Below are 26,197 nucleotides of genomic sequence, written 5' to 3'. Positions count from 1 at the left end.
CTATGCGACCGCAGGCGTTCCAGTTGTGAGAGTGCTCCCCTCAGTCCACACCGTCTTCCAGTCAACTCCCAGCTCACATCCCAAATCCACGAGCCGCTCTTGGCCAACGTTCGACAGAGCTTTCTCCTTACTGACAATTTCAGAGTCGAACTAACACTCGCACAGCATGCTGGGAATTTTCCTTTCCCTCCTGACTGAATAGCAACCCACTTCTCCACACAAAATCTCAGATCAGCTGCGACCTCGATGAATGGGGTCGAAAACTCAAGGAGGGGGCTGAATGGCCTGCTCCTGTTCTTGGTCGATACCTTCCCATCTCCTGCTCTCTCGCCCTCCAAATCCTCTTCTCTTCGTGATGTCTTCTGTCTTTTTGACACATTATGAGGGGGATTGCTAACGGTTGAAGAGGCACGCTGGGGGTCAAAGAAGCCTAAGTGAGGGGGCCCTGGGGCTTGTTTTACTATTTTATGACGTGTCTGGTCAACACTCGGTATTGTTCCGCTACAATGCTGATCATCGATTTGGTATCAAATCGATTCTCTCACTTGCACCTTCCTCCCCACCGTCCTCGAAGGGTCTCGTTTCTCTTGGTGATTCTCCCTCCCACCACAGGAGGGAGCCTTTTGTGAACCCGGTCACTTGTATGGGGAGATGGGGCGCCTTGGGGATCGCTTTTCGCCCGCCGCACAAATGATCGCTACATTCCTGATCATCGCAGCCGGGACCCATTCTCCAATCTTCCCAAATCGAGACAAAATGTCGAGCTGGCTCTTCGAATTCCGATCCTTCAGTAAATCTTTGCGGGTTCCGATGTTTGCCAGATGGCTCTGAAAACAGCGAATGAGCAATGCCACCCAATTCCTGCCAGCAGGTGGCAGACACAGTTCAACGTGGTCAAGTGGCTACAGTCATCTCAAAGAGCTAAAAGCAAGAAGGATTCCATTCTTTCGGAATTGTGCTTGCAAAGATTGCTCTGGCCCCAACTGGGAGTCCTGTGTGCCCAGTTCGAGGAGACCAGGGCGGATAGCGAGGGTACGCGGTTCGGCCATTTCTGCAGAGGAAGTTACACAGACTCACCAAGTCGCCAGTAATTGCCCAGTTTGACGGTCCAATTGCGGAAGTCTCGCAGGAGACCTCCACCCTATGGAGAAACTTACTGTAAATGCCAAGTCCCGTTCCCAGGCCCACTCTGCCATGGCTGCTGAGTCGGCACGGCTGTGGCACCAACTTCCAGGACCTGTCGACTGTACTGCCACCATTCCCGGCTGGCGCCGAGTCGGAGGTGGCACGGGGAGTGGTGGCATTACGGTGACATGAGAGTGAGCACTACAGCCGGGCATGACCGGAGCTGGAGCAGAGACAGCAGCAGCAGCAGCAGAGTGGGCCCAGGGCGGGCAAGGGGGCTGGGAGATTGGCATTTACAGTAAATCTCTCCGCTCCATGGAAGTCTCACTGTCTGACTGCAGTGAGACTCCTAGGATTTTACCATCAAACTCCAACTGCCTGAACCATTGCTTTTGCTGCAGATTCACTGCTTTTGGTCATTTGCTAATGCAAATGAGCCACCAGAGGTTAACTGCTATTGGTTGGTTTGCTGATAAAGGCTAGCTGCTATTGGTTAACTTGCTGCTGCTGGTTAGCTGCTATTGATTGATTTGCTGCTTGTTAGCTGTTACTGGTTGACTTGCTGCTGTTGGTTAGCCACTAGTGATTGACTCACTGCTGCCGGTTAGCCGCTATTGGTTGGTCTGCTGCTGCTGGTTAGCCTCTATTGGTTGGTTTGCTGCTGCCGGTTAGCCGCTATTGGTTGGTTTGCTGCTGCCGGTTAGCCGCTATTGGTTGGTCTGCTGCTGCTGGTTAGCCTCTATTGGTTGGTTTGCTGCTGCTGGTTAGCGTCTATTGGTTGGTTTGCTGCTGCCGGTTAGCCTCTATTGGTTGGTCTGCTGCTGCCGGTTAGCTGCTATTGGTTGGTTTTCTGCCGGTTAGCCGCTATTGGTTGGTTTGCTGCTGCCGGTTAGCCGCTATTGGTTGGTTTTCTGCTGGTTAGCCGCTATTGGTTGGTTTGCTGCTGCCGGTTAGCTGCTATTGGTTGGTTTGCTGCTGGTTAGCCTCTATTGGATGGTCTGCTGCTGCTGGCTAGCCGCCATTGAATGGTTTGCTGCCGGTTAGCTGCTATTGGTTGTTTTGCTGCTGCTGGCGAGCTGCCATTGGTTGGTTTGCTGCTGCCGCTTAGCCGCTATTGGTTTGGCCACTGCTTACGTTTGTTGGTTGGCTGCTGCTTCCGATCACCGGTCTCCATTCTGCTCCAGCTCTCTGCTCAGGCTCCTGCTGTCTCCTCATTGGTACTGTAAAGACTGGCAATATTACTATTTAACCAACAATTACAAGGTTTGGACCCAACCCACTGGCTGCTCCCAGTCGTGGTTTGGTCTTACCTGGACGCTCCCCTTGGTCAGGGTGACCCAGTGTCTCTCTGGGGCCATTTTGTAGAGATGTAGCAATGGCAAGCAATCTCCACAAGGCATACAGAGGGAAGCACACCCTCTCTCCCATAACTGGAGAGAATATGGGAAGACCCACAGAAGAGAACATCACACATCTACATTCTCGAGTCAGGCACCAAGCATCGATGTGCAAAGCTAAAATCCGCTAATTCCGAGCTGCTTCTCGCTGAATATGCCTTGTGTCCTTGTTGCCGCGGTTACCTCCCTAAAGCATGCCCAGGAAGTAGGCCCGGTGAGCGGTGACACCCGACTGAGCTGGGAGTCACCACATCGATGGCACATCAGAAGGCTCAGGAGGGGGACAAAGTCGAAATCGGGCAGTGGGAAAGAGATCAATGTCCAGTCACTGCTCATACAGGACACACCAGGCTCTGGGAGCTACACCGCACGAGAATGACCCCAACACTATCCCGATCCATGGGGAGTTCAGGCCGTTCAGTTCCTCCCCACCCCTCCCATCTACCTCAGAGAAACAACAGGAGGTGGTCTGGGACAATTCGGGTCCATTCCACCTGGGAGCCCGCTCCCTGCGGACACACAGAAAGGGAGACAATGGTCTTCCTGATAATGGAAGCCAGGAGTGGATTGGAAGTTGGGAGACAGGCAGCACGCAAATTCGCCAACCTTGCTGAAGGCCTGTGGCTCCGAAACCTTTCGGTCTCACCATCTGAAATAGAAACTGGGAGTCAGCGTAGGCCATTCAGCCCCTCAAGCCTGATCCTGCATTCAGTATCATCATGGCTCATCATCCAACCGAGTGTTGCTGGGGAAGGGTGGGTGGGGGGGGTGGGGGCTAACTGGATTGTTTCATCCACTGTTGTTGGCATGGACTTGCAGATTATCCCCATCTTGAGATAACGGAAGAAAGGCCAGTGTTGAGCCAAGGGTCCGATGAGTTGTTTGGGGAAATGAGAGGGCTGCAGGTTATGGTCAATGCTGGGAAAACAACACTTGTCAGCTTCCCAGTAGGAAGTGAGCCTGAAATCTAGGCCGAGAGCAGCAGGAAACATCCCACAATCCCACGCATGGCAACACAGGAAGTGTCTCCATCCAGTCCCCAGGAAGCAGTGGGAAAGTCGCTCAATACAAGAGGAAGTGTCAAGGTTTCCAACTCATTTGCTCCCGACACTGGGCAGGCCTTAATCCCAGGGATCACAGAAAGGGCAGCTGGGGATATGGCGAGTGTTTATCCCCAGACGGGTTACAGACTAACCTAACCTTGTGTGTCCAGGCTGCTGACATTCAATGAGAGCACCGTCACAGGCCCCAACCTGGTACAGGACTGGAATTGAGGCCTACAGCATGGCTGTCAGCACAGCTCAGCCTGGGGATGGGGAACGCAGGCATTTCATGATGTGAGGATTCCGCAACTTCCCAGAAATCCGGTGTAAAGTCACTGGACAGTGATCAGGAGCAGGAACCCTGGCTGATTTCCCCGTCTGTCCCTAACCCAGGGATCACTGGATAGTGAAAGTCGATACACGGGAGCAGTCTACACGAGGGTGCAGTCTATATGTGGGTGCAATCCATACGAGGGAGCAGTCTATACGAGGGTGCAGTCTATACGAATGTGAAGTCTATACGGGGTTGCAATCTACACGTGGGAGCAGTCTATACAAGGGTGCAGTCTATCCGAGGGTGCAGTCTATATGAACGTGCACTCTATACGTGAGTGCAGTCTATACAAATGTGAAGTCTATACGGGGGTGCAGTCTACACGTGGAAACAGTGTATATGTGGGTGCATTCTGTACGCGTATGCAGTCTATACGAGGGTGCAGTCTATACGCGGGTGCAGTCTATACGTGGGTGCAGGCTATACGAAGGTGCAGTCTATATGTGGGTGTAGTCTATACGCAGGTGCAGTCTATACGCAGGTTCAGTCTATATGAAGGTGCAATCTATACAAGGGTGCAGTCTATACGCGGGTGCAGTCTATACGAAGGTGCAGTCTATACGAGGGAACAGTCTATACAAAGGTGCAGTCTATACGTGGGTGTAGTCTATATGCGGGTGCAGTCTACACAAGGGTGCAGTCTACATGTGGGTGTAGTCTATACGCATGTGCAGTCTATACGAATGTGAAGTCTATACGGGGGTGCAGTCTACACGTGGGAGCAGTCTATACGAGGGTGCAGTCGATACGAATGTGAAGTCTATATGCGGATGCAGTCTATACGAGGGTGCAGTCTATATGAACATGCAGTCTATACGTGGATGCAGTCGATACGTGGGTGCAGTCTATACGCGGGTGCAGTCTATACGTGGAAACAGTGTATATGTGGGTGCATTCTGTACGCGTATGCAGTCTATATGTGGGTGCAGTCTATATGAGGGTGCAGTCTATATGCGGGTGCAGTCTATACGCGGGTGCAGGCTATACGACGGTGCAGTCTATACATGGGTGTAGTCTATACGCAGGTGCAGTCTATATGCATGTGCAGTCTATATGAAGGTGCAATCTATATGAGGGAACAGTCTATACGAAGGTGCTGTCTATACGTGTGTGCAGTCTATACGCGGGTGCAGTCTATACGAAGGTGCAGTCTATACGAGGGAACAGTCTATACGAAGGTGCAGTCAATACGTGTGCAGTCTATGCGCGGGTGCAGTTTATATGCGTGTGCAGTCCATAGGAAGGTGCAGTCTATATGAAGGTGCAGTCTATACATGGGTGTAGTCTATACGCGGGTGCAGTCTATACGAAGGTGCAGTCTACACAAGGGTGCAGTCTATACGTGGGTGTAGTCTATTCGCATGTGCAGTCTATACAAAGGTGCAGTCTATAGGTGGGTGTAGTCTATACGCATGTGCAGTCTATACGAAGGTGCAGTCTATGCGCGGGTGCAGTTTATACGCGGGTGCAGTCTATGAAGGTGCAATCTATACAAGGGTGTAGTCTATACGAGGAAACAGTCTATACGAAGGTGCAGTCTATACGCGGGTGCAGTCTATTCGCGGGTGCAGTCTATACGCGGGTGCAGTCTATATGAAGGTGCAGTCTATATGAAGGTGCAGTCTATACGAGGGAACAGTCTATACGAAGGTGCAGTTTACATGAGGGTGCAGTCTATATGAAAGTGCAGTGTATATGCGTGTGCAGTCTACATGAGGGTGCAGTCTATACGCGGGAGCAATCTATACGAAGGTGCAGTCTATACGAGGGTGCAGTCTATACGAGGGAACAGTCTATACGAAGGTGCAGTCTATATGAAGGTGCAGTCTATACAAAGGTGCAGTCTATACAAAGGTGCAGTTTACATGAGCGTGCAGTCTATATGAAAGTGCAGTCTATATGTGTATGCAGTCTACATGAGGGTGCAGTCTATACGCGGGTGCAGTCTGTATGAGGGTGCAGTCTATACGAGGGTGCAGTCTATACGAGGGAACAGTCTATACGAGGGTGCAGTCTATACGCAGGTGCAGTCTATACGTGGGTGCAGTCTACACGGGGGTGCATTCTGTACGTGGGTGCAGTCTATACGAGGGTGCGGTCTATACGAAGGTGCAGTCTATACGAGGGTGCAGTCTGTACGAGGGAACAGTCTATATGCGGGTGCAGTCTATACGAGAGAACAGTCTATACGTGGATGTAGTCTATACGAGGGTGCGGTCTATACGAAGGTGCAGTCGATTTGCGGGTGCAGTCTATACGAAGCTGCAGTCTATACGAGAGAACAGTCTATACGCGGATGTAGCCTATACGAAGCTGCAGTCTATACGAGGGTGCGGTCTATACAAGGGAACAGTCTATATGCGGGTGCAGTCTATACGTGGGTGCTGTCTACACGAGGGTGCAGTCTATACGAAGGTGCGGTCTATATGCAGGTGCAGTCTGTACGAGGGAACAGTCTATACGAGGGTGCAGTCTATACATGGGTGCAGTCTATACATGGGTGCAGTCTATACGCGGATGCAGTCTGTACGAGGGAACAGTCTACATGAGGGTGCGGTCTACACGAGGGTGCAGTCTATACGCGGATGCAGTCTGTACGAGGGAACAGTCTATACGTGTATACGGTCTATACATGGGTGCAGTCTATACGCGGATGCAGTCTGTACGAGAGAACAGTCTATATGAGGGTGCAGTCTATACATGGGTGCAGTCTATACGCGGATGCAGTCTGTACGAGGGAACAGTCTATATGAGGGTGTAGTCTATACATGGGTGCAGTCTATACGCGGATGCAGTCTGTACGAGGGAACAGTCTTTCCGTGGGTACGGTATATACGAGGGTGCGGTCTATACGAAGGTGCAGTCTACACAAGCGTGCAGTCTATACGTGGGAACAGTCTATACGAAGGTGCAGTCTACACAAGGAAACAGTCTATACGTGGGGTGCAGTCTATACGAGGGAACAGTCTATATGTTGGTGCAGTCTATACGTGGGTGCAGTTTATACAAAGGTGCAGTCTACACGAAGGTGCAGTCTGTACGAGGGAGCGGTCTCTATGAGGGAGCGGTCTGTACGAGGGAGCGGTCTATATGTGGGAGCGGTCTGTACGAGGGAGCGGTCTATATGTGGGAGCGGTCTGTACGAGGGTGTGGTCTGTACAAGGGTGCAGTCAATACGAGGGTGCAGTCTATACGAAGGTGCAGTCTATACGAGAGAACAGTCGATACGCGGATGTAGTCTATACACGGATGCAGTCCATATGTGGGTGCAGTCTATACGAAAGTGCAGTCTACACGAGGGAACAGTCTATACACAGGTGTAGTCTATACGAAGGTGCAGTCTATACGAGGGAATAGTCTATACGAAGGTGCAGTCTATACGCGGGTGCCGTCTATATGAGGGTGCAGTCTATACAAGGGAACAGTCTACATGCGGGTGCAGTCTATACGAGGGTGCAGTCTATATGCATGTGCAGTCTACGCGGGGTTGCAGTCTATACGAAGGTGCAGTCTATACGAGAGAACAGTCTATACGCGGATGCAGTCTATATGAGGGTGCAGTCTATACGAGAGAACAGTCTATACTTGGATGTAGTCTATACACGGATGCAGTCCATACGTGGGTGCAGTCTATACGAAAGTGCTGTCTACATGAGGGAACAGCCTATACGCGGGTGCAGTCTATACGAAGGTGCAGTCTATACGAGGGAACAGTCTATACAAAGGTGCAGTCTATACGCGGGTGCCGTCTATACGAGGGTGCAGTCTATACAAGGGAACAGTCTACATGCGGGTGCAGTCTATACGAGGGTGCAGTCTATATGCATGTACAGTCTACGCAAGGGTGCATTCTATACGAAGGTGCAGTCTATATGAGAGAACAATCTATACGCAGCATATATGAGGGTGCAGTCGAGACAAGGGTGCAGTTTATATGCGTATGCAGTATATACGCGGGTGCAGTCTATACGAGGGTGCAGTCTATACGTGGGTGCAGTTTATACAAAGGTGCAGTCTATATGACGGTGCAGGCTATACGAAGGTGCAGTCTATAAAAGGGAGTAGTCTATACACGGGTGCCGTCTATACGAGGGTGCCGTCTATACGAGGGTGCAGTCTATACGCATGTGCAGTCTACGCGAGGGTGCAGTCTATATGAAGGTGCAGTCTATACGAGAGAACAGTCTATACGCGGGTGCAGTCTATACGAGGGTGCATTCTATACGCATGTGCAGTCTATACGAGGGTGCAGTCTATATGAAGGTGCAGTCTATACGAGAGAACAGTCTATACGCGGGTGCAGTCTACACGTGGGTGCAATCTATATGCGTGTGCAGTCTATATGTGGGAAGTGTATACGCAGGTGCAGTCTATACGCAGGTGCCGTCTATACGCGGGTGCAGTCTACACGAGGGTGCAGTCTATACAAGGGTGCAGTCTACACAAAGGTTCAGTCTATACGTGGGTGCATTCTATACAAGGGAACAGTCTATATGCGGGTGCAGTCTATACACGTGTGCAGTCTATACGAAGGTGCAGTCGATACACGTGTGTAGTCTATACGAAGGTGCAGTCGATACGCGTGTGCAGCATATATCCGGGTGCAGTCGAGACAAGGGTGCAGTCTATACGCGGGTGCAGTATATACGCGGTTGCAGTCGATACGTGGGTGCATTTTATACAAAGGTGCAGTCTATACGAAGGTGCAGTCTATACGAAGGTGCCATCTACACGAGGGAACAGTCGAAACGAAGGTGCAGTCTATACGTGGGTGCAGTCTATACGCGGGAGCGGTCTGTACGAGAGCACGGTCTGTACGAGGGAGGGGTCTGTACGAGGGAGGGGTCTGTACGAGGGAGCGGTCTGTACGAGGGAGCAGTCTGTACGAGGGAGGGGTCTGTACGAGGGAGCGGTCTGTACGAGGGAGCGGTCTGTACGAGGGAGCGGTCTGTACGAGGGAGGGGTCTGTACGAGGGTGCGGTCTGTACGAGGGAGGGGTCTGTACGAGGGAGCGGTCTGTACGAGGGAGCGGTCTGTACGAGGGAGCGGTCTGTACGAGGGCACGGTCTGTACGAGGGAGCGGTCTGTACGAGGGAGCGGTCTGTACGAGGGCACGGTCTGTACGAGGGCACGGTCTGTACGAGGGCACGGTGTGTACGAGGGAGCGGTGTGTACGAGGGAGCGGTCTGCACGAGGGCGCGGTCTGTACGAGGGAGCGGTCTGTACGAGGGAGCGGTCTGTACGAGTGCACGGTCTGTACGAGGGAGCGGTCTGTACGAGGGAGCGGTCTGTACGAGGGCGCGGTCTGTACGAGGGCGCGGTCTGTACGAGTGCACGGTCTGTACGAGGGAGCGGTCTGTACGAGTGCACGGTCTGTACGAGGGAGCGGTCTGCACGAGGGAGCGGTCTGCACGAGGGAGCGATCTGTACGAGGGCGCGGTCTGTACGAGGGAGCGGTCTGTACAAGGGAGCGGTGTGTACGAGGGAGGGGTCTGTACGAGGGAGCGGTGTGTACGAGTGCACAGTCTGTACAAGGGAGCGGTCTGTACGAGGGAGCGGTCTGTACGAGGGCACGGTCTGTACGAGGGCGCGGTCTGTACGAGGGAGCGGTCTGTACGAGTGCACGGTCTGTACGAGGGCGCAGTCTGTACGAGGGCGCGGTCTGTACGAGGGAGCGGTCTGTACGAGGGAGCGGTCTGTACGAGTGCACGGTCTGTACGAGGGCGCGGTCTGTACGAGGGAGCGGTCTATACGAGTGCACGGTCTGTACGAGGGAGCGGTCTGTACGAGGGAGCGGTCTGTACGAGGGCACGGTCTGTACGAGGGCGCGGCCTGTACGAGGGCGCGGTCTGTACGAGGGAGCGGTCTGTACGAGGGCGCGGTCTGTACGAGGGTGCGGTGTGTACGAGGGAGCGGTGTGTACGAGGGCGCGGTCTGTACGAGGGAGCGGTCTGTACGAGGGCGCGGTCTGTACGAGGGCGCGGTCTGTACGAGGGAGCGGTCTGTACGAGTGCACGGTCTGTACGAGGGAGCGGTCTGTACGAGGGCGCGGTCTGTACGAGGGAGCGGTGTGTACGAGGGAGCGGTGTGTACGAGGGAGCGGTCTGTACGAGGGCGCGGACTGTATGAGGGCGCGGACTGTACGAGGGCGCGGTCTGTACGAGGGAGCGGTCTGTACGAGGGCGCGGTCTGTACGAGGGTGCGGTGTGTACGAGGGAGCGGTCTGTACGAGGGAGCGGTCTGTACGAGGGAGCGGTGTGTACGAGGGCAAGGTCTGTACGAGGGCGCGGTGTGTACGAGGGCACGGTCTGTACGAGGGAGCGGTCTGTACGAGGGAGGGGTCTGTACGAGGGAGCGGTGTGTACGAGGGAGGGGTCTGTACGAGGGAGCGGTCTGTACGAGGGAGCGGTCTGTACGAGGGAGGGGACTGTACGAGGGAGGGGTCTGTACGAGGGAGCGGTCTGTACGAGGGAGGGGACTGTACGAGGGAGGGGTCTGTACGAGGGAGCGGTCTGTACAAGGGCGCGGTCTGTACGAGGGCGCGGTCTGTACGAGGGAGGGGTCTGTACGAGGGAGCGGTCTGTACGAGGGAGGGGACTGTACGAGGGAGGGGTCTGTACGAGGGCGCGGTCTGTACGAGGGCGCGGTCTGTACGAGGGAGCGGTCTGTACGAGGGAGGGGTCTGTACGAGGGAGCGGTCTGTACGAGGGCGCGGTCTGTACGAGGGAGGGGTCTGTACGAGGGAGCGGTCTGTACGAGGGTGCGGTCTGTACGAGGGCGCGGTCTGTAAGAGGGAGCGGTCTGTACGAGGGATGGGTCTGTACGAGGGAGCGGTCTGTACGAGGGAGCGGTGTGTACGAGGGAGGGGTCTCTCCGAGGGAGGGGTCTGTACGAGGGAGGGGTCTGTACGAGGGAGCGGTCTGTACGAGGGAGCGGTCTGTACGAGGGCACGGTCTGTACGAGGGAGCGGTCTGTACGAGGGCACGGTCTGTACGAGGGAGGGGTCTGTACGAGGGAGCGGTGTGTACGAGGGAGGGGTTTGTACAAGGGTGCAGTCTATACGTGGGTGCAGTCTATAAGAAGGTGCAGTGTATACGAAGGTGCAGTCTATAGAAAGGTGCAGTCTAAATGAGGGAACAGTCTATATGCGGGTGCCGTCTATATGCGGGTGCAGTCTATACAAGGGTGCAATCTACATGAGGGTGCAGTCTATACATGAGTGCGGTCTATATGCGGGTGCAGTCTATACAAGGGTGCAATCTACATGAGGGTGCAGTCTATACATGAGTGCGGTCTATACGAGGGAACAGTCTGTACGCAGGAGGTGTCTACACGTGGGTGCAGTCTATACGAGGGTGCAGTCTATACAAGGGAACAGTCTATATGCGGGTGCAGTCTATACGAGAAAACAGTCTATACCAGATGTAGTCTATACGAGGGTGCAGTCTATACGAGGGTGCGGTCTATACGCGGGTGCGGTCTATACGAGGGTGCAGTCTATACAAGGGAACAGTCTATATGCGGGTGCAGTTTATACGAAGGTGCAGTCTATACGTGGGTGCAGTCTATACGCGGGTGCAGTCTATATGAAGGTTCAGTCTATACAAGGGTGCAGTCTACACGAGGGTGCAGTCTATACATGGGTGCGGTCTATACGAGGGAACAGTCTATACGCAGGTGCAGTCTACACGAGGGTGCAGTCTATACATGGGTGCGGTCTATACGAGGGAACAGTCTATACGCAGGTGCAGTCTACACGAGGGTGCAGTCTATACATGGGTGCGGTCTATACGAGGGAACAGTCTATACGCAGGTGCAGTCTACATGAGTGTGCTGTCTACATGTGGGAAGTGTATACGCGGGTGCAGTCTATATGCGTCTGCAGTCTATATGTGGGAAGTGTATACGAGGGAGCGGTGTGTACAAGGGAGCGGTGTGTACGAGGGAGGGGTCTGTACGAGGGAGGGGTCTGTACGAGGGAGCGGTGTGTACGAGTGCACGGTCTGTACGAGGGTGCGGTCTGTACGAGTGCACGGTCTGTATGAGGGAGCGGTCTGTACGAGGGAGCGGTGTGTACGAGTGCACGGTCTGTACGAGGGAGCGGTCTGTACGAGGGAGCGGTCTGTACGAGGGAGCAGTCTGTACGAGGGAGCAGTCTGTACGAGGGAGCGGTCTGTACGAGGGAGCGGTCTGTACGAGTGCACGGTCTGTACGAGGGAGCGGTCTGTACGAGGGAGGGGACTGTACGAGGGAGCGGTCTGTACGAGGGTGTGGTCTGTACGAGGGTGTGGTCTGTACGAGGGAGCGGTCTGTACGAGGGAGGGGTCTGTACGAGGGAGCAGTCTGTACGAGGGAGCGGTCTGTACGAGGGCGTGGTCTGTACGAGGGAGCAGTCTGTACGAGGGAGGGGTCTGTACGAGGGTGTGGTCTGTACGAGGGTGTGGTCTGTACGAGGGAGCGGTCTGTACGAGGGCACGGTCTGTACGAGGGCACGGTCTGTACGAGAGAGCGGTCTGTACGAGGGAGGGGTCTGTACGAGGGAGGGGTCTGTACGAGGGTGTGGTCTGTACGAGGGAGCGGTCTGTACGAGGGCGTGGTCTGTACGAGGGCGCGGTCTGTACGAGGGCGCGGTCTGTACGAGGGCGCGGTCTGTACGAGGGAGCGGTGTGTACGAGGGAGCGGTCTGTACGAGGGCGTGGTCTGTACGAGGGCGCGGTCTGTACGAGGGCGCGGTCTGTACGAGGGCGCGGTGTGTACGAGGGAGGGGTCTGTACGAGGGAACGGTCTGTACGAGGGAGCGGTCTGTACGAGGGAGCGGTGTGTACGAGGGAGCGGTCTGTACGAGGGAGCGGTGTGTACGAGGGAGCGGTGTGTACGAGGGAGCAGTCTGTACGAGGGCGCGGTCTGTACGAGGGCGCGGTCTGTACGAGGGAGGGGTCTGTACGAGGGAGGGGTCTGTACAAGGGAGCGGTGTTTACGAGGGAGGGGTTTGTACAAGGGTGCAGTCTATACGTGGGTGCAGTCTATAAGAAGGTGCAGTGTATACGAAGGTGCAGTCTATAGAAAGGTGCAGTCTAAATGAGGGAACAGTCTATACGCAGGTGCCGTCTATATGCGGGTGCAGTCTATACAAGGGTGCAGTCTATACATGAGTGCGGTCTATATGCGGGTGCAGTCTATACAAGGGTGCAATCTACATGAGGGTGCAGTCTATACATGAGTGCGGTCTATACGAGGGAACAGTCTGTACGCAGGTGCAGTCTACACGTGGGTGCAGTCTATACGAGGGTGCAGTCTATACAAGGGAACAGTCTATATGCGGGTGCAGTCTATACGAGAAAACAGTCTATACCAGATGTAGTCTATACGAGGGTGCAGTCTATACGAGGGTGCGGTCTATACGCGGGAGCGGTCTATACGAGGGTGCAGTCTATACAAGGGAACAGTCTATATGCGGGTGCAGTTTATACGAAGGTGCAGTCTATACGTGGGTGCAGTCTATACGCGGGTGCAGTCTATATGAAGGTTCAGTCTATACAAGGGTGCAGTCTACACGAGGGTGCAGTCTATACATGGGTGCGGTCTATACGAGGGAACAGTCTATACGCAGGTGCAGTCTACACGAGGGTGCAGTCTATACATGGGTGCGGTCTATACGAGGGAACAGTCTATACGCAGGTGCAGTCTACACGAGGGTGCAGTCTATACATGGGTGCGGTCTATACGAGGGAACAGTCTATACGCAGGTGCAGTCTACATGAGTGTGCTGTCTACATGTGGGAAGTGTATACGCGGGTGCAGTCTATATGCGTCTGCAGTCTATATGTGGGAAGTGTATACGAGGGAGCGGTGTGTACAAGGGAGCGGTGTGTACGAGGGAGGGGTCTGTACGAGGGAGGGGTCTGTACGAGGGAGCGGTGTGTACGAGTGCACGGTCTGTACGAGGGTGCGGTCTGTACGAGTGCACGGTCTGTATGAGGGAGCGGTCTGTACGAGGGAGCGGTGTGTACGAGTGCACGGTCTGTACGAGGGAGCGGTCTGTACGAGGGAGCGGTCTGTACGAGGGCACGGTCTGTACGAGGGAGCGGTCTGTACGAGGGAGCGGTCTGTACGAGGGTGTGGTCTGTACGAGGGAGCGGTCTGTACGAGGGAGCGGTCTGTACGAGGGAGCGGTCTGTACGAGGGCGCGGTCTGTACGAGGGAGCGGTGTGTACGAGTGCACGGTCTGTACGAGGGAGCGGTCTGTACGAGGGAGCGGTCTGTACGAGGGCACGGTCTGTACGAGGGAGCGGTCTGTACGAGGGAGGGGTCTGTACGAGGGTGTGGTCTGTACGAGGGAGCGGTCTGTACGAGGGAGCGGTCTGTACGAGGGCGCGGTCTGTACGAGGGAGGGGTCTGTACGAGGGAGGGGTCTGTACGAGGGTGTGGTCTGTACGAGGGTGTGGTCTGTACGAGGGAGCGGTCTGTACGAGGGCACGGTCTGTACGAGGGCACGGTCTGTACGAGAGAGCGGTCTGTACGAGGGAGGGGTCTGTACAAGGGAGGGGTCTGTACGAGGGAGCGGTCCGTACGAGGGCGCGGTCTGTACGAGGGAGGGGTCTGTACGAGGGAGCGGTCTGTACGAGGGAGGGGTCTGTACGAGGGCTCGGTCCGTACGAGGGCGCGGTCCGTACGAGGGAGGGGTCTGTACGAGGGAGCGGTGTGTACGAGGGAGGGGTCTGTACGAGGGAGGGGTCTGTACGAGGGAGCGGTCTGTACGAGGGAGGGGTCTGTACGAGGGAGGGGTCTGTACGAGGGTGCGGTCTGTACGAGGGAGGGGTCTGTACGAGGGAGCGGTCTGTACGAGGGAGGGGTCTGTACGAGGGAGGGGTCTGTACGAGGGAGGGGACTGTACGAGGGCGCGGTCCGTACAAGGGAGCGGTCTGTACGAGGGAGCGGTCTGTACGAGGGAGCGGTCTGTACGAGGGAGCGGTCTGTACGAGGGTGCGGTCTGTACTAGGGAGCGGTCTGTACGAGGGTGCGGTCTGTTCAAGGGTGCAGTCTATATGCGGGTGCAGTGTATCAGAAGTTGCAGTGTATACGAAGGTGCAGTCTATAGGAAGGTGCAGTCTAAACGAGGGAACAGTCTATACGCAGGTGCCGTCTATATGCGGGTGCAGTCTATACAAGGGTGCAATCTACATGAGGGTGCAGTCTACAAGCAGGTGCCGTCAATACACGGGTGCAGTCTATACGTGGGTGCAGTCTATACGCAGGTGCATTCTATATGTGGGAAGTGTATACGCGGGTGCAGTCTATACGCGGGTGCAGTCTATATGCGTGTGCAGTCTATATGTGGGAAGTGTATATGCAGGTGAAGTCTTCACGAGGGTTCAGTCTATATGAAGGTGCAGTCGATACGTGTGTGCAGCATATATCCGGGTGCAGTCTATACGCGTGTGCAGTCGATACGCGTGTGCAGCATATACCCGGGTGCAGTCTATACGCGTGTGCAGTATATACGCAGGTGCAGTCTATACGAGGGTGCAGTTTATACAAAGGTGCAGTCTATATGACGGTGCAGGCTATACGAAGATGCAGTCTATACATGGATGCAGTCCATACGTGGGTGCAGCCTATACGAAAGTGCAGTCTACACGAGGGAACAGTCTATACGAAGGTGCAGTCTATACGCGGGTGCCGTCTATACGAGGATGTAGTCTATACAAAAGAACAGTCTACATGCGGGTGCAGTCTACAAGGGTGCAGTCTATACGCATGTGCAGTCTACGCGAGGGTGCAGTCTATACGAGAGAACAGTCTATACGCGGGTGCAGTATAGATGAGGGTGGAGTCTATACGCGGATGTAGTCTATACGAGGATGCAGTCTAAAAGCAGGTGCAGTCTATATGAAGCTGCAGTCTATACGTGGGTGCAGCCTATATGAGCGTGCAGTCTACACGTGGGTGCAATCTAAATGCGGGTGCAGTCTATATGTGGGAAGTGTATAAGCGGGTGCAGTCTATACGCGGGTGCAGTGTATACAAGGGAACAGTCTATACGCGGGTGCAGTCTACACGAGGGTGCAGTCTATACGCGTGTGCAGTCTACACGAGGGTGCAGTCTATACAAGGGTGCAGTCTACACGAAGGTTCAGTCTATATGCGGGTGCAGTCTATATGCGTGTGTAGTCTATACGAAGGTGCAGTCGATACACGTGTGCAGCATATATCTGGGTGCAGTCGAGACAAGGGTGCAGTCTATACGCGGGTGCAGTCTATACGAGCGGGCAGTCTATACGTGGGTGCAGTTTATACAAAGGTGCAGTCGATATGACGGTGCAGTCTATATGAGGGTGTAGTCTATACACGGGTACAGTCTATACGTGGGTACAGTCTATACGTGGGTGTAGTCTGTACGAAGGTGCAGTCTATACGCGGGTGCCGTCTATACGAGGGTGCCGTCTATACAAGGGAACAGTCTACATGTGGGTGCAGTCTATACGCATGTGCAGTCTATATGAGGGTGCAGTCTATATGAAGCTGCAGCCTATACGAGGGAACAGTCTATATGCTGGTGCAGTCTACACGTGGGTGCAATCTATATGCGGGTGCAGTCTATATGTGGGAAGTGTATACGTGGGTGCAGTCTATACAAGGGAACAGTCTATACACGTGTGCAGTCTATAAGAGGGTGCAGTTTATACGAAGGCGCAGTCTATACGAGGGTGTAGTCTATACGCAGGTGCAGTCTATACGAAGGTGCCATCTACACAAGGGAACAGTCTATACGAAGGTGCAGTCTATACGTGGGTGCAGTCTACACGAGGGTGCAGACTATACGTGGGTGCAGTCTATACGAGGGAACAGTCTATACGAAGTTGCAGTCTATACGTGGGTACAGTCTATACGAAGGTGCAGTCTAACGTGGGTACAGTCTATACGTGGGTGCAATCTATACACGGGTGCAGAGTATACATGGGTGCAGTCTATATGAAGGTACAGTCTATACAAGGGTGCAGTCTACACGAGGGTGCAGTATATAAGAGGGAACAGTCTATACGAAGGTGCAGTTGATACGCATGTGCAGCATATATCTGGGTGCAGTCTATACGCGGGTGCAGTCGATACGACGGTGCAGTCTATATATGGGAAAAGCCTAAACGGGGATGCAGTCTACACGAGGGTGCAGTCTACACGAGGGTGCAGTCTATATGTGGGTGTAGTCTATACGTGGGTGCAGTTTATATGAAGGTGCAGTCTATACGACGGTGCAGTCTATACGAAGGTGCAGTCTATATGAGGGAACAGTCTATTCGCGGGTGCAGTCTACACGAGGGTGCAGTCTATACGAGGGTGCAGTCTATACGTGGGTGCAGTTTATATGAAGGTGCAGTCTATACGACGGTGCAGTCTATACGAAGGTGCAGTCTATATGAGGGAACAGTCTATACGCGGGTGCAGTCTATTCACGGGTGCAGTCTACACGAGGGTGCAGTCTACACGAGGGTGCAGTCTATACGAGGGTGCAGTCTATACGTGGGTGCAGTTTATATGAAAGTGCAGTCTACACGACGGTGCAGTCTATACGCGGGTGCAGTGTATACGCGAATGCAGTCTACACAAGTGTGGAGTCTATACAAAGGTGTAGTCTATAAGCAGGTGCAGTATAGACGCAGGTGCAGTATATACGCAGGTGCAGTCTATACGCGGGTGCTGTCTATACGCAGGTGCAGTCTATACGCGGGTGCAGTCTACCCGAAGGTGCAGTCTATACGAGAGAACAGTCTATACGTGGGTGCAGTCTAAAAGCAGGTGCAGTCTATACGAAGCTGCAGTCTATATGTGGGTGCAGCCTATACGAGGGTACAGTCTATACGAAGCTGCAGTCTATACGTGGGTGCAGCCTATACGAGGGTGCTGTCTATACAAAGGTGCAGTCTATACAAGGGAACAGTCTATATGCGGGTGCAGTCTACACGTGGGTGCAATCTATATGCGGGTGCAGTCTATATGTGGGAAGTGTATACGCGGGTGCAGTCTATACGCGGGTGCAGTCTATACGTGGGTGCAGTCTACACGAAGGTTCAGTCTATACAAGGGTGCAGTCTACACGAAGGTTCAGTCTATACGTGGGTGCAGTCTATACGAAGGTGCAGTCGATACGCGTGTGCAGCATATATCGGGTGCAGTCGAGACAAGGGTGCAGTCTATACGTGTGTGCAGTATATACGCGGGTGCAGTCTATACGTGGGTGCAGTTTATACAAAGGTTAAGTCTATATGACGGTGCAGTCTATACGAGGGTGTAGTCTATACGCGGGTACAGTCTATACGCGGGTACAGTCTATACGTGGGTGCAGTCTATACGAAGGTGCAGTCTACATGAGGAAACAGTCTATACGAAGGTGCAGTCTATACGTGGGTGCCGTCTATACAAGGGAACAGTCTACATGTGGGTGCAGTCTATACGCATGTGCAGTTTATATGAGGGTGCAGTCTATATGAAGCTGCAGTATATACGTGGGTGCAGCCTATACGAGGATGCGGTCTATACGAAGGTGCAGTCTATAAGAGGGAACAGTCCATATGCCGGTGCAGTCTACACGTGGGTGCAATCTATATGCGGGTAGTGTATACATGGGTGCAGTCTATACGCGGGTGCAGTCTATACAAGGGAACAGTCTATATGCTGGTGCAGTCTATACGCGGGTGCTGTCTATACAAGGGTGCAGTCTACACGAAGGTTCAGTCTATATGTGGGTGCAGTCTATACGCGTGTGCAGTCTATAAGAGGGTGCAGTTTATACAAAGGTGCAGTCTATACGACGGTGCAGTCTATACGAAGGTGCAGTCTATACGAGGGTGTAGTCTATACGCAGGTGCATTCTATACGAAGGTGCCGTCTATACGAGGGAACAGTCTATACGAAGGTGCAGTCTATACGTGAGTGCAGACTATACGTGGGTACAGTCTATACGTGGGTACAGTCTATACGAGGGTGCAGTCTATACGTGGGTGCAGTCTATACGAGGGAACAGTCTATACATGGATGCAGTCTATACAGGGGTGCAGTCTATACGAAGGTGCAGTCTATACGTGGGTACAGTCTATACGTGGGTGCAATCTATACACAGGTGCAGAGTATACATGGGTGCAGTCTATATGAAGGTTCAGTCTATACAAGGGTGCAGTATATAGGAGGGAACAGTCTATATGAAGGTGCAGTTGATACGCATGTGCAGCATATATCCGGGTGCAGTCTATACGCGGGTGCAGTCTATACGAAGGTGCAGTCGATACGCGGGTGCAGTCTATACGAAGGTGCAGTCGATACGCGGGTGCAGTGTATACGCAGATGCAGTCGATACGCGGGTGCAGTCTATACGAAGGTGCAGTCGATACGCGGGTGCAGTCTACACGACGGTGCAGTCTATACGCGGGTGCAGTGTATACGCAGATGCAGTCTACACGAGTGTGGAGTCTATACAAAGGTGTAGTCGATAAGCGTGTGCAGTATATACGCAGGTGCAGTCTATACGAAGGTGCAGTCGATACGCGGGTGCAGTGTATACGCAGGTGCAGTCTATACGAAGGTGCAGTCGATACGCGGGTGCAGTGTATACGCAGGTGCAGTGTATACGCAGGTGCAGTCGATACGCGGGTGCAGTGTATACGCAGGTGCAGTCTATACGCGGGTGCAGTGTATACGCAGGTGCAGTCTACACGAGTGTGGAGTCTATACAAAGGTGTAGTCGATAAGCGTGTGCAGTATATACGCAGGTGCAGTCTATACGAGGGTGCAGTCTACACGAGGGTGCAGTCTATACGCAGATGCAGTCTACACTAGGGTGCAGTCTATATGTGGGTGCAGTCTATATGCGGGTGCAGTCTATATGTGGGAAGTCTATACGCGGGTTCAGTCTATACGAAGGTGCAGTCTATATGTGGGTGAAGTCGAGACGAGGGTGCAGTCTATATGTGGGTGCAGTCTATACGAAGGTGTAGTCTATAAGCGGGTGCAGTATATACGCAGGTGCAGTCTATATGAGGGTGCAGTCTATACGCGGGTGCAGTATATACGCAGGTGCAGTCTATATGAGGGTGCAGTCTATACGTGGGTTCAATCTATACGAAGGTGCAGTCTATATGTGGGTGAAGTCTATACGAGGATGCAGTCTACACGAGGGTGCAGTCTATACGAGGGTGTGGTCTATACGGAGCTGCAGACTATGCACGGGTGCAGTTTATACGAGGGTGCGGTCTATACGTTGGTGCAGTCTATACGTGGGTGCAGTTTACACGACGGTGCAGTCTATACGCGGGTGCAGTGTATACGCAGATGCAGTCTACACGAGTGTGGAGTCTATACAAAGGTGTAGTCGATAAGCGTGTGCAGTATATACGCAGGTGCAGTCTATACGAGGGTGCAGTCTATACGCGGATGCAGTCTACACGAGGGTGCAGTCTATATGTGGGTGCAGTCTATATGCGGGTGCAGTCTATATGTGGGAAGTCTATACGCGGGTTCAGTCTATACGAAGCTGCAGTCTATACGTGGGTGCAGCCTATACGAGGGTGCTGTCTATACAAAGGTGCAGTCTATACAAGGGAACAGTCTATATGCGGGTGCAGTCTACACGTGGGTGCAATCTATATGCGGGTGCAGTCTATATGTGGGAAGTGTATACGCGGGTGCAGTCTATACGCGGGTGCAGTCTATACGTGGGTGCAGTCTACACGAAGGTTCAGTCTATACAAGGGTGCAGTCTACACGAAGGTTCAGTCTATACGTGGGTGCAGTCTATACGAAGGTGCAGTCGATACGCGTGTGCAGCATATATCGGGTGCAGTCGAGACAAGGGTGCAGTCTATACGTGTGTGCAGTATATACGCGGGTGCAGTCTATACGTGGGTGCAGTTTATACAAAGGTTAAGTCTATATGACGGTGCAGTCTATACGAGGGTGTAGTCTATACGCGGGTACAGTCTATACGCGGGTACAGTCTATACGTGGGTGCAGTCTATACGAAGGTGCAGTCTACATGAGGAAACAGTCTATACGAAGGTGCAGTCTATACGTGGGTGCCGTCTATACAAGGGAACAGTCTACATGTGGGTGCAGTCTATACGCATGTGCAGTTTATATGAGGGTGCAGTCTATATGAAGCTGCAGTATATACGTGGGTGCAGCCTATACGAGGATGCGGTCTATACGAAGGTGCAGTCTATAAGAGGGAACAGTCCATATGCCGGTGCAGTCTACACGTGGGTGCAATCTATATGCGGGTAGTGTATACATGGGTGCAGTCTATACGCGGGTGCAGTCTATACAAGGGAACAGTCTATATGCTGGTGCAGTCTATACGCGGGTGCTGTCTATACAAGGGTGCAGTCTACACGAAGGTTCAGTCTATATGTGGGTGCAGTCTATACGCGTGTGCAGTCTATAAGAGGGTGCAGTTTATACAAAGGTGCAGTCTATACGACGGTGCAGTCTATACGAAGGTGCAGTCTATACGAGGGTGTAGTCTATACGCAGGTGCATTCTATACGAAGGTGCCGTCTATACGAGGGAACAGTCTATACGAAGGTGCAGTCTATACGTGAGTGCAGACTATACGTGGGTACAGTCTATACGTGGGTACAGTCTATACGAGGGTGCAGTCTATACGTGGGTGCAGTCTATACGAGGGAACAGTCTATACATGGATGCAGTCTATACAGGGGTGCAGTCTATACGAAGGTGCAGTCTATACGTGGGTACAGTCTATACGTGGGTGCAATCTATACACAGGTGCAGAGTATACATGGGTGCAGTCTATATGAAGGTTCAGTCTATACAAGGGTGCAGTATATAGGAGGGAACAGTCTATATGAAGGTGCAGTTGATACGCATGTGCAGCATATATCCGGGTGCAGTCTATACGCGGGTGCAGTCTATACGAAGGTGCAGTCGATACGCGGGTGCAGTCTATACGAAGGTGCAGTCGATACGCGGGTGCAGTGTATACGCAGATGCAGTCGATACGCGGGTGCAGTCTATACGAAGGTGCAGTCGATACGCGGGTGCAGTCTACACGACGGTGCAGTCTATACGCGGGTGCAGTGTATACGCAGATGCAGTCTACACGAGTGTGGAGTCTATACAAAGGTGTAGTCGATAAGCGTGTGCAGTATATACGCAGGTGCAGTCTATACGAAGGTGCAGTCGATACGTGGGTGCAGTGTATACGCAGGTGCAGTCTATACGAAGGTGCAGTCGATACGCGGGTGCAGTGTATACGCAGGTGCAGTGTATACGCAGGTGCAGTCGATACGCGGGTGCAGTGTATACGCAGGTGCAGTCTATACGCGGGTGCAGTGTATACGCAGGTGCAGTCTACACGAGTGTGGAGTCTATACAAAGGTGTAGTCGATAAGCGTGTGCAGTATATACGCAGGTGCAGTCTATACGAGGGTGCAGTCTACACGAGGGTGCAGTCTATACGCAGATGCAGTCTACACTAGGGTGCAGTCTATATGTGGGTGCAGTCTATATGCGGGTGCAGTCTATATGTGGGAAGTCTATACGCGGGTTCAGTCTATACGAAGGTGCAGTCTATATGTGGGTGAAGTCGAGACGAGGGTGCAGTCTATATGTGGGTGCAGTCTATACGAAGGTGTAGTCTATAAGCGGGTGCAGTATATACGCAGGTGCAGTCTATATGAGGGTGCAGTCTATACGCGGGTGCAGTATATACGCAGGTGCAGTCTATATGAGGGTGCAGTCTATACGCGGGTGCAGTCTATATGTGGGTTCAATCTATACGAAGGTGCAGTCTATATGTGGGTGAAGTCTATACGAGGATGCAGTCTACACGAGGGTGCAGTCTATACGAGGGTGTGGTCTATACGGAGCTGCAGACTATGCACGGGTGCAGTTTATACGAGGGTGCGGTCTATACGTTGGTGCAGTCTATACGTGGGTGCAGTTTACACGACGGTGCAGTCTATACGCGGGTGCAGTGTATACGCAGATGCAGTCTACACGAGTGTGGAGTCTATACAAAGGTGTAGTCGATAAGCGTGTGCAGTATATACGCAGGTGCAGTCTATACGAGGGTGCAGTCTATACGCGGATGCAGTCTACACGAGGGTGCAGTCTATATGTGGGTGCAGTCTATATGCGGGTGCAGTCTATATGTGGGAAGTCTATACGCGGGTTCAGTCTATACGAAGGTGCAGTCTATATGTGGGTGAAGTCGAGACGAGGATGCAGTCTACACGAGGGTGCAGTCTATATGTGGGTGCAGTCTATACGAAGGTGTAGTCTATATGCGGGTGCAGTCTATACGCGGGTGCAGTCTATATGTGGGTGCAGTATATACGCAGGTGCAGTCTATATGCGGGTGCAGTCTATACGCAGGTGCAGTCTATATGCGGGTGCAGTCTATATGTGGGAAGTCTATACGCGGGTGCAGTCTATATGCGGGTTCAATCTATACGAAGGTGCAGTCTATATGTGGGTGAAGTCTATACGAGGATGCAGTCTACACGAGGGTGCAGTCTATACGGAGCTGCAGACTATGCACGGGTGCAATTTATACGAGGGTGCGGTCTATACGTTGGTGCAGTCTATACGTGGGTGCAGTCTATACGAAGGTGCAGTCTACACGAGGGTTCAGTCTATATGTGGGTGCAGTCTATACGTGTGTGCAGTCTATATCCAGGTGCAGTCGAGACAAGGGTGCATTCTATACGCGGGTGCAGTATATACGAAGGTGCAGTCGATACACGGGTGCAGTCTATACGCGTGTGCAGTATATACGAGGGTGCAGTCTATACATGGATGCAGTCTACACGTGGGTGCAGTCTACACGTGGGTGCAGTATATACGCGGGTGCAGTCTATACGAAGGTGCAGTCTATACGTGGGTGCAGTATATACGCGGGTGCAGTATACACGTGGGTGCAGTCTACACGAACGTGCAGTCTACACGAGGGTGCAGTCTATACGAGGGTGCAGTCTATATGAGGGTGCAGTCTATATGAGGGTGCAGTCTATACGCGGGTGCAGTCTATACGCGGGTGCAGTCTATACATGGGAGCAATCTGTACGAGGGTGCGGTCTGTACGAGGGAGCGGTCTGTCCGAGGGAACATGTATCTTGAGGGGCGTGTGGGTGAATTGTTGCCAGCCAGTCCTGGCAGTATTCCTGGCTGTACTGGGTGGTTTTGCTCTTCAGTGCCAACTGCAGCTTTGAGAGTGTTCCCAGTGAACCACAGAGAGGTTCCCTCAACCTGACACATGCCGTCTGTGTCGTTCCCCTGCTCGATCCTCAGGGCAGCTCCTTGTTTGTCAACAGCCTCTTTTGAAAACCCCTGGCTACCAGCTTCCTGAAACTGCCCGCTCTGTTCCAGGCTTCCCTGGGCACTTCTGCCCTCACATCTGTCAGCACCTTTTAACCTGTCTAAGTGGAGCTCAGGATATTGGACTGGTGCGGGCATCACAATGAGGCGTGATCCAGTGCCCACTCAGTAGCAGGAAGGTTGGGTGATTTCTCAAGGAGCGACAGGCAATGAGCAGAATGCCCACCCCACCTCGTGAATGAATAGATGGGGAGGACGTGGGGTTAGACAAGACAGAAAGCAGTTGAGCTGCTTGCATGGATTCATGGGGCAGTGCACAATGGGTTCTGCTTCAGAAGGGCCGGGCACCAGGCCTGAGAATCGCTTCTCTTTGCCAGGCTGCCAACTCTGACGGGCACCCGCCCGTAACCAGGTCACTGGCGAGGCCACTGCTGTTGGTAATGCTGCTGGCACAAAAGGGGCAGTGGGGTGGTGGGAGAACATGATCCCCCAACTCCCCCTCCACCTGGTCACCTTGGCACTTTAGGTGTACCGTCCCCTGGCGCAGATGGCGTCCCCAATGCCAGGATGAGGACCAGTGCCGGAACAGCACAAGGACTACGCTCAAAGGAAAATGGATCAGTGAGTGCGGGCAGTCAGAAGAGGTGCCAACAGAAATGGACGATCAGCCATGATGGTACTGAACAGCAGAGCAGCTCCGAGGGGCTGAATGGCCTTCTGCTCCCATCCTTCTGTCTCTCCTGGTCTGGCTCCAGTTTGGAGTGTAACCCAAGTCTCTCCCGCTTCCCTCCATTCACTGTTCCCCCGCACCCTCCCCCTCCCCCCCCCCCCCCCCCCCCCCCCACCCCCACTCTCCAGTTAACTCACCAGACTCTCCAGATCCCCCAGTTGCTTCCTCGCTGCTTCCCGACGGCGGATAGAATGTTCCGGCTTCTCCGAACTGACATTTAGCGTCCGGGCTGATTCCACTGGGGGGCTCTGCAGCTGGAAGGGGGGGAGGAGGACAGTGAGTCAGGGTCCTGAGGCCAACCCCGGACCCTCGAAGAGCCAAGCGAGAGCCCAGCTCCTGCCTCAGGGGCTCTCAGGGCACTGGAACCTGTTCAATTCACACACTGCTCACTTCCAGCAGCTCGCCAGTGCCCACTCAAAGCCCCCTGGCAACTCCCAGGTTGGCACCATCCTCAGTTTGAATGTGATCCCTCCTGCAGCTCTGGAAAAAAAGCTTACAACCTCCAGCAGCAACCACTAGGAGGCCTCAATATTACACACTCCCACACACAAACTCTTACACACACACACACACTCCCACACACACACCCACACACACAGAAAGTCTTACACACACACACTCCCACACACACAGAAACTCTTACACACACACAAAGAAACTCTTACACACACACACGCACACTCCCACACACACAGAAACTCTGACACACACACACACTCCCACACACACAGAAACTCTGACACACACACACACTCCCACACACACAGAAACTCTGACACACACACACACACACTCCCACACACACACCCACACACACAGAAAGTCTTACACACACACACTCCCACACACACAGAAACTCTTACACATACACCCACACACACAGAAATTCTTACACACACACACAAAGAAACTCTTACACACACACACGCACACTCCCACACACACAGAAACTCTGACACACACACACACACACTCCCACACACACAGAAACTCTTACACATACACACCCACACACACACAAACTCTTACATTCACACACTCCCACACACACAGAAACTCTTACACACACACACTCCCACACACACAGAAACTCTTAAACACACACACACACACAGAGAAACTCTGATACACACACACTCCCACGCACACAGAAACTCTTACACACACACTCCCACACACACAGAAACTCTCACACACACACACTCCCACACACACACAGAGAAACTCTGACACACACACA

At 53.3% G+C, this 26,197-nt stretch overlaps 1 protein-coding gene across 1 annotated transcript in view; it reads right to left on the bottom strand.

Moving 5' to 3' along the window:
* LOC140471350 (integrin alpha-5-like) overlaps positions 1-26,197 on the bottom strand; it is a 276,546-nt gene that overhangs the window by 9,400 nt on the left and 240,949 nt on the right. Inside the window, 1 exon segment of the mRNA XM_072567381.1 lies at positions 25,095-25,211. Within this exon segment, the coding sequence (XP_072423482.1) occupies positions 25,095-25,211 (117 nt within the window).

This window comes from Chiloscyllium punctatum, chromosome X, assembly GCF_047496795.1.
Source record: "Chiloscyllium punctatum isolate Juve2018m chromosome X, sChiPun1.3, whole genome shotgun sequence".
Classification (NCBI taxonomy): domain Eukaryota; kingdom Metazoa; phylum Chordata; class Chondrichthyes; order Orectolobiformes; family Hemiscylliidae; genus Chiloscyllium; species Chiloscyllium punctatum.
The sequence above is the reverse complement of the archived record's forward strand: the minus strand, read 5'-3'. Positions and strand labels throughout refer to the sequence as shown.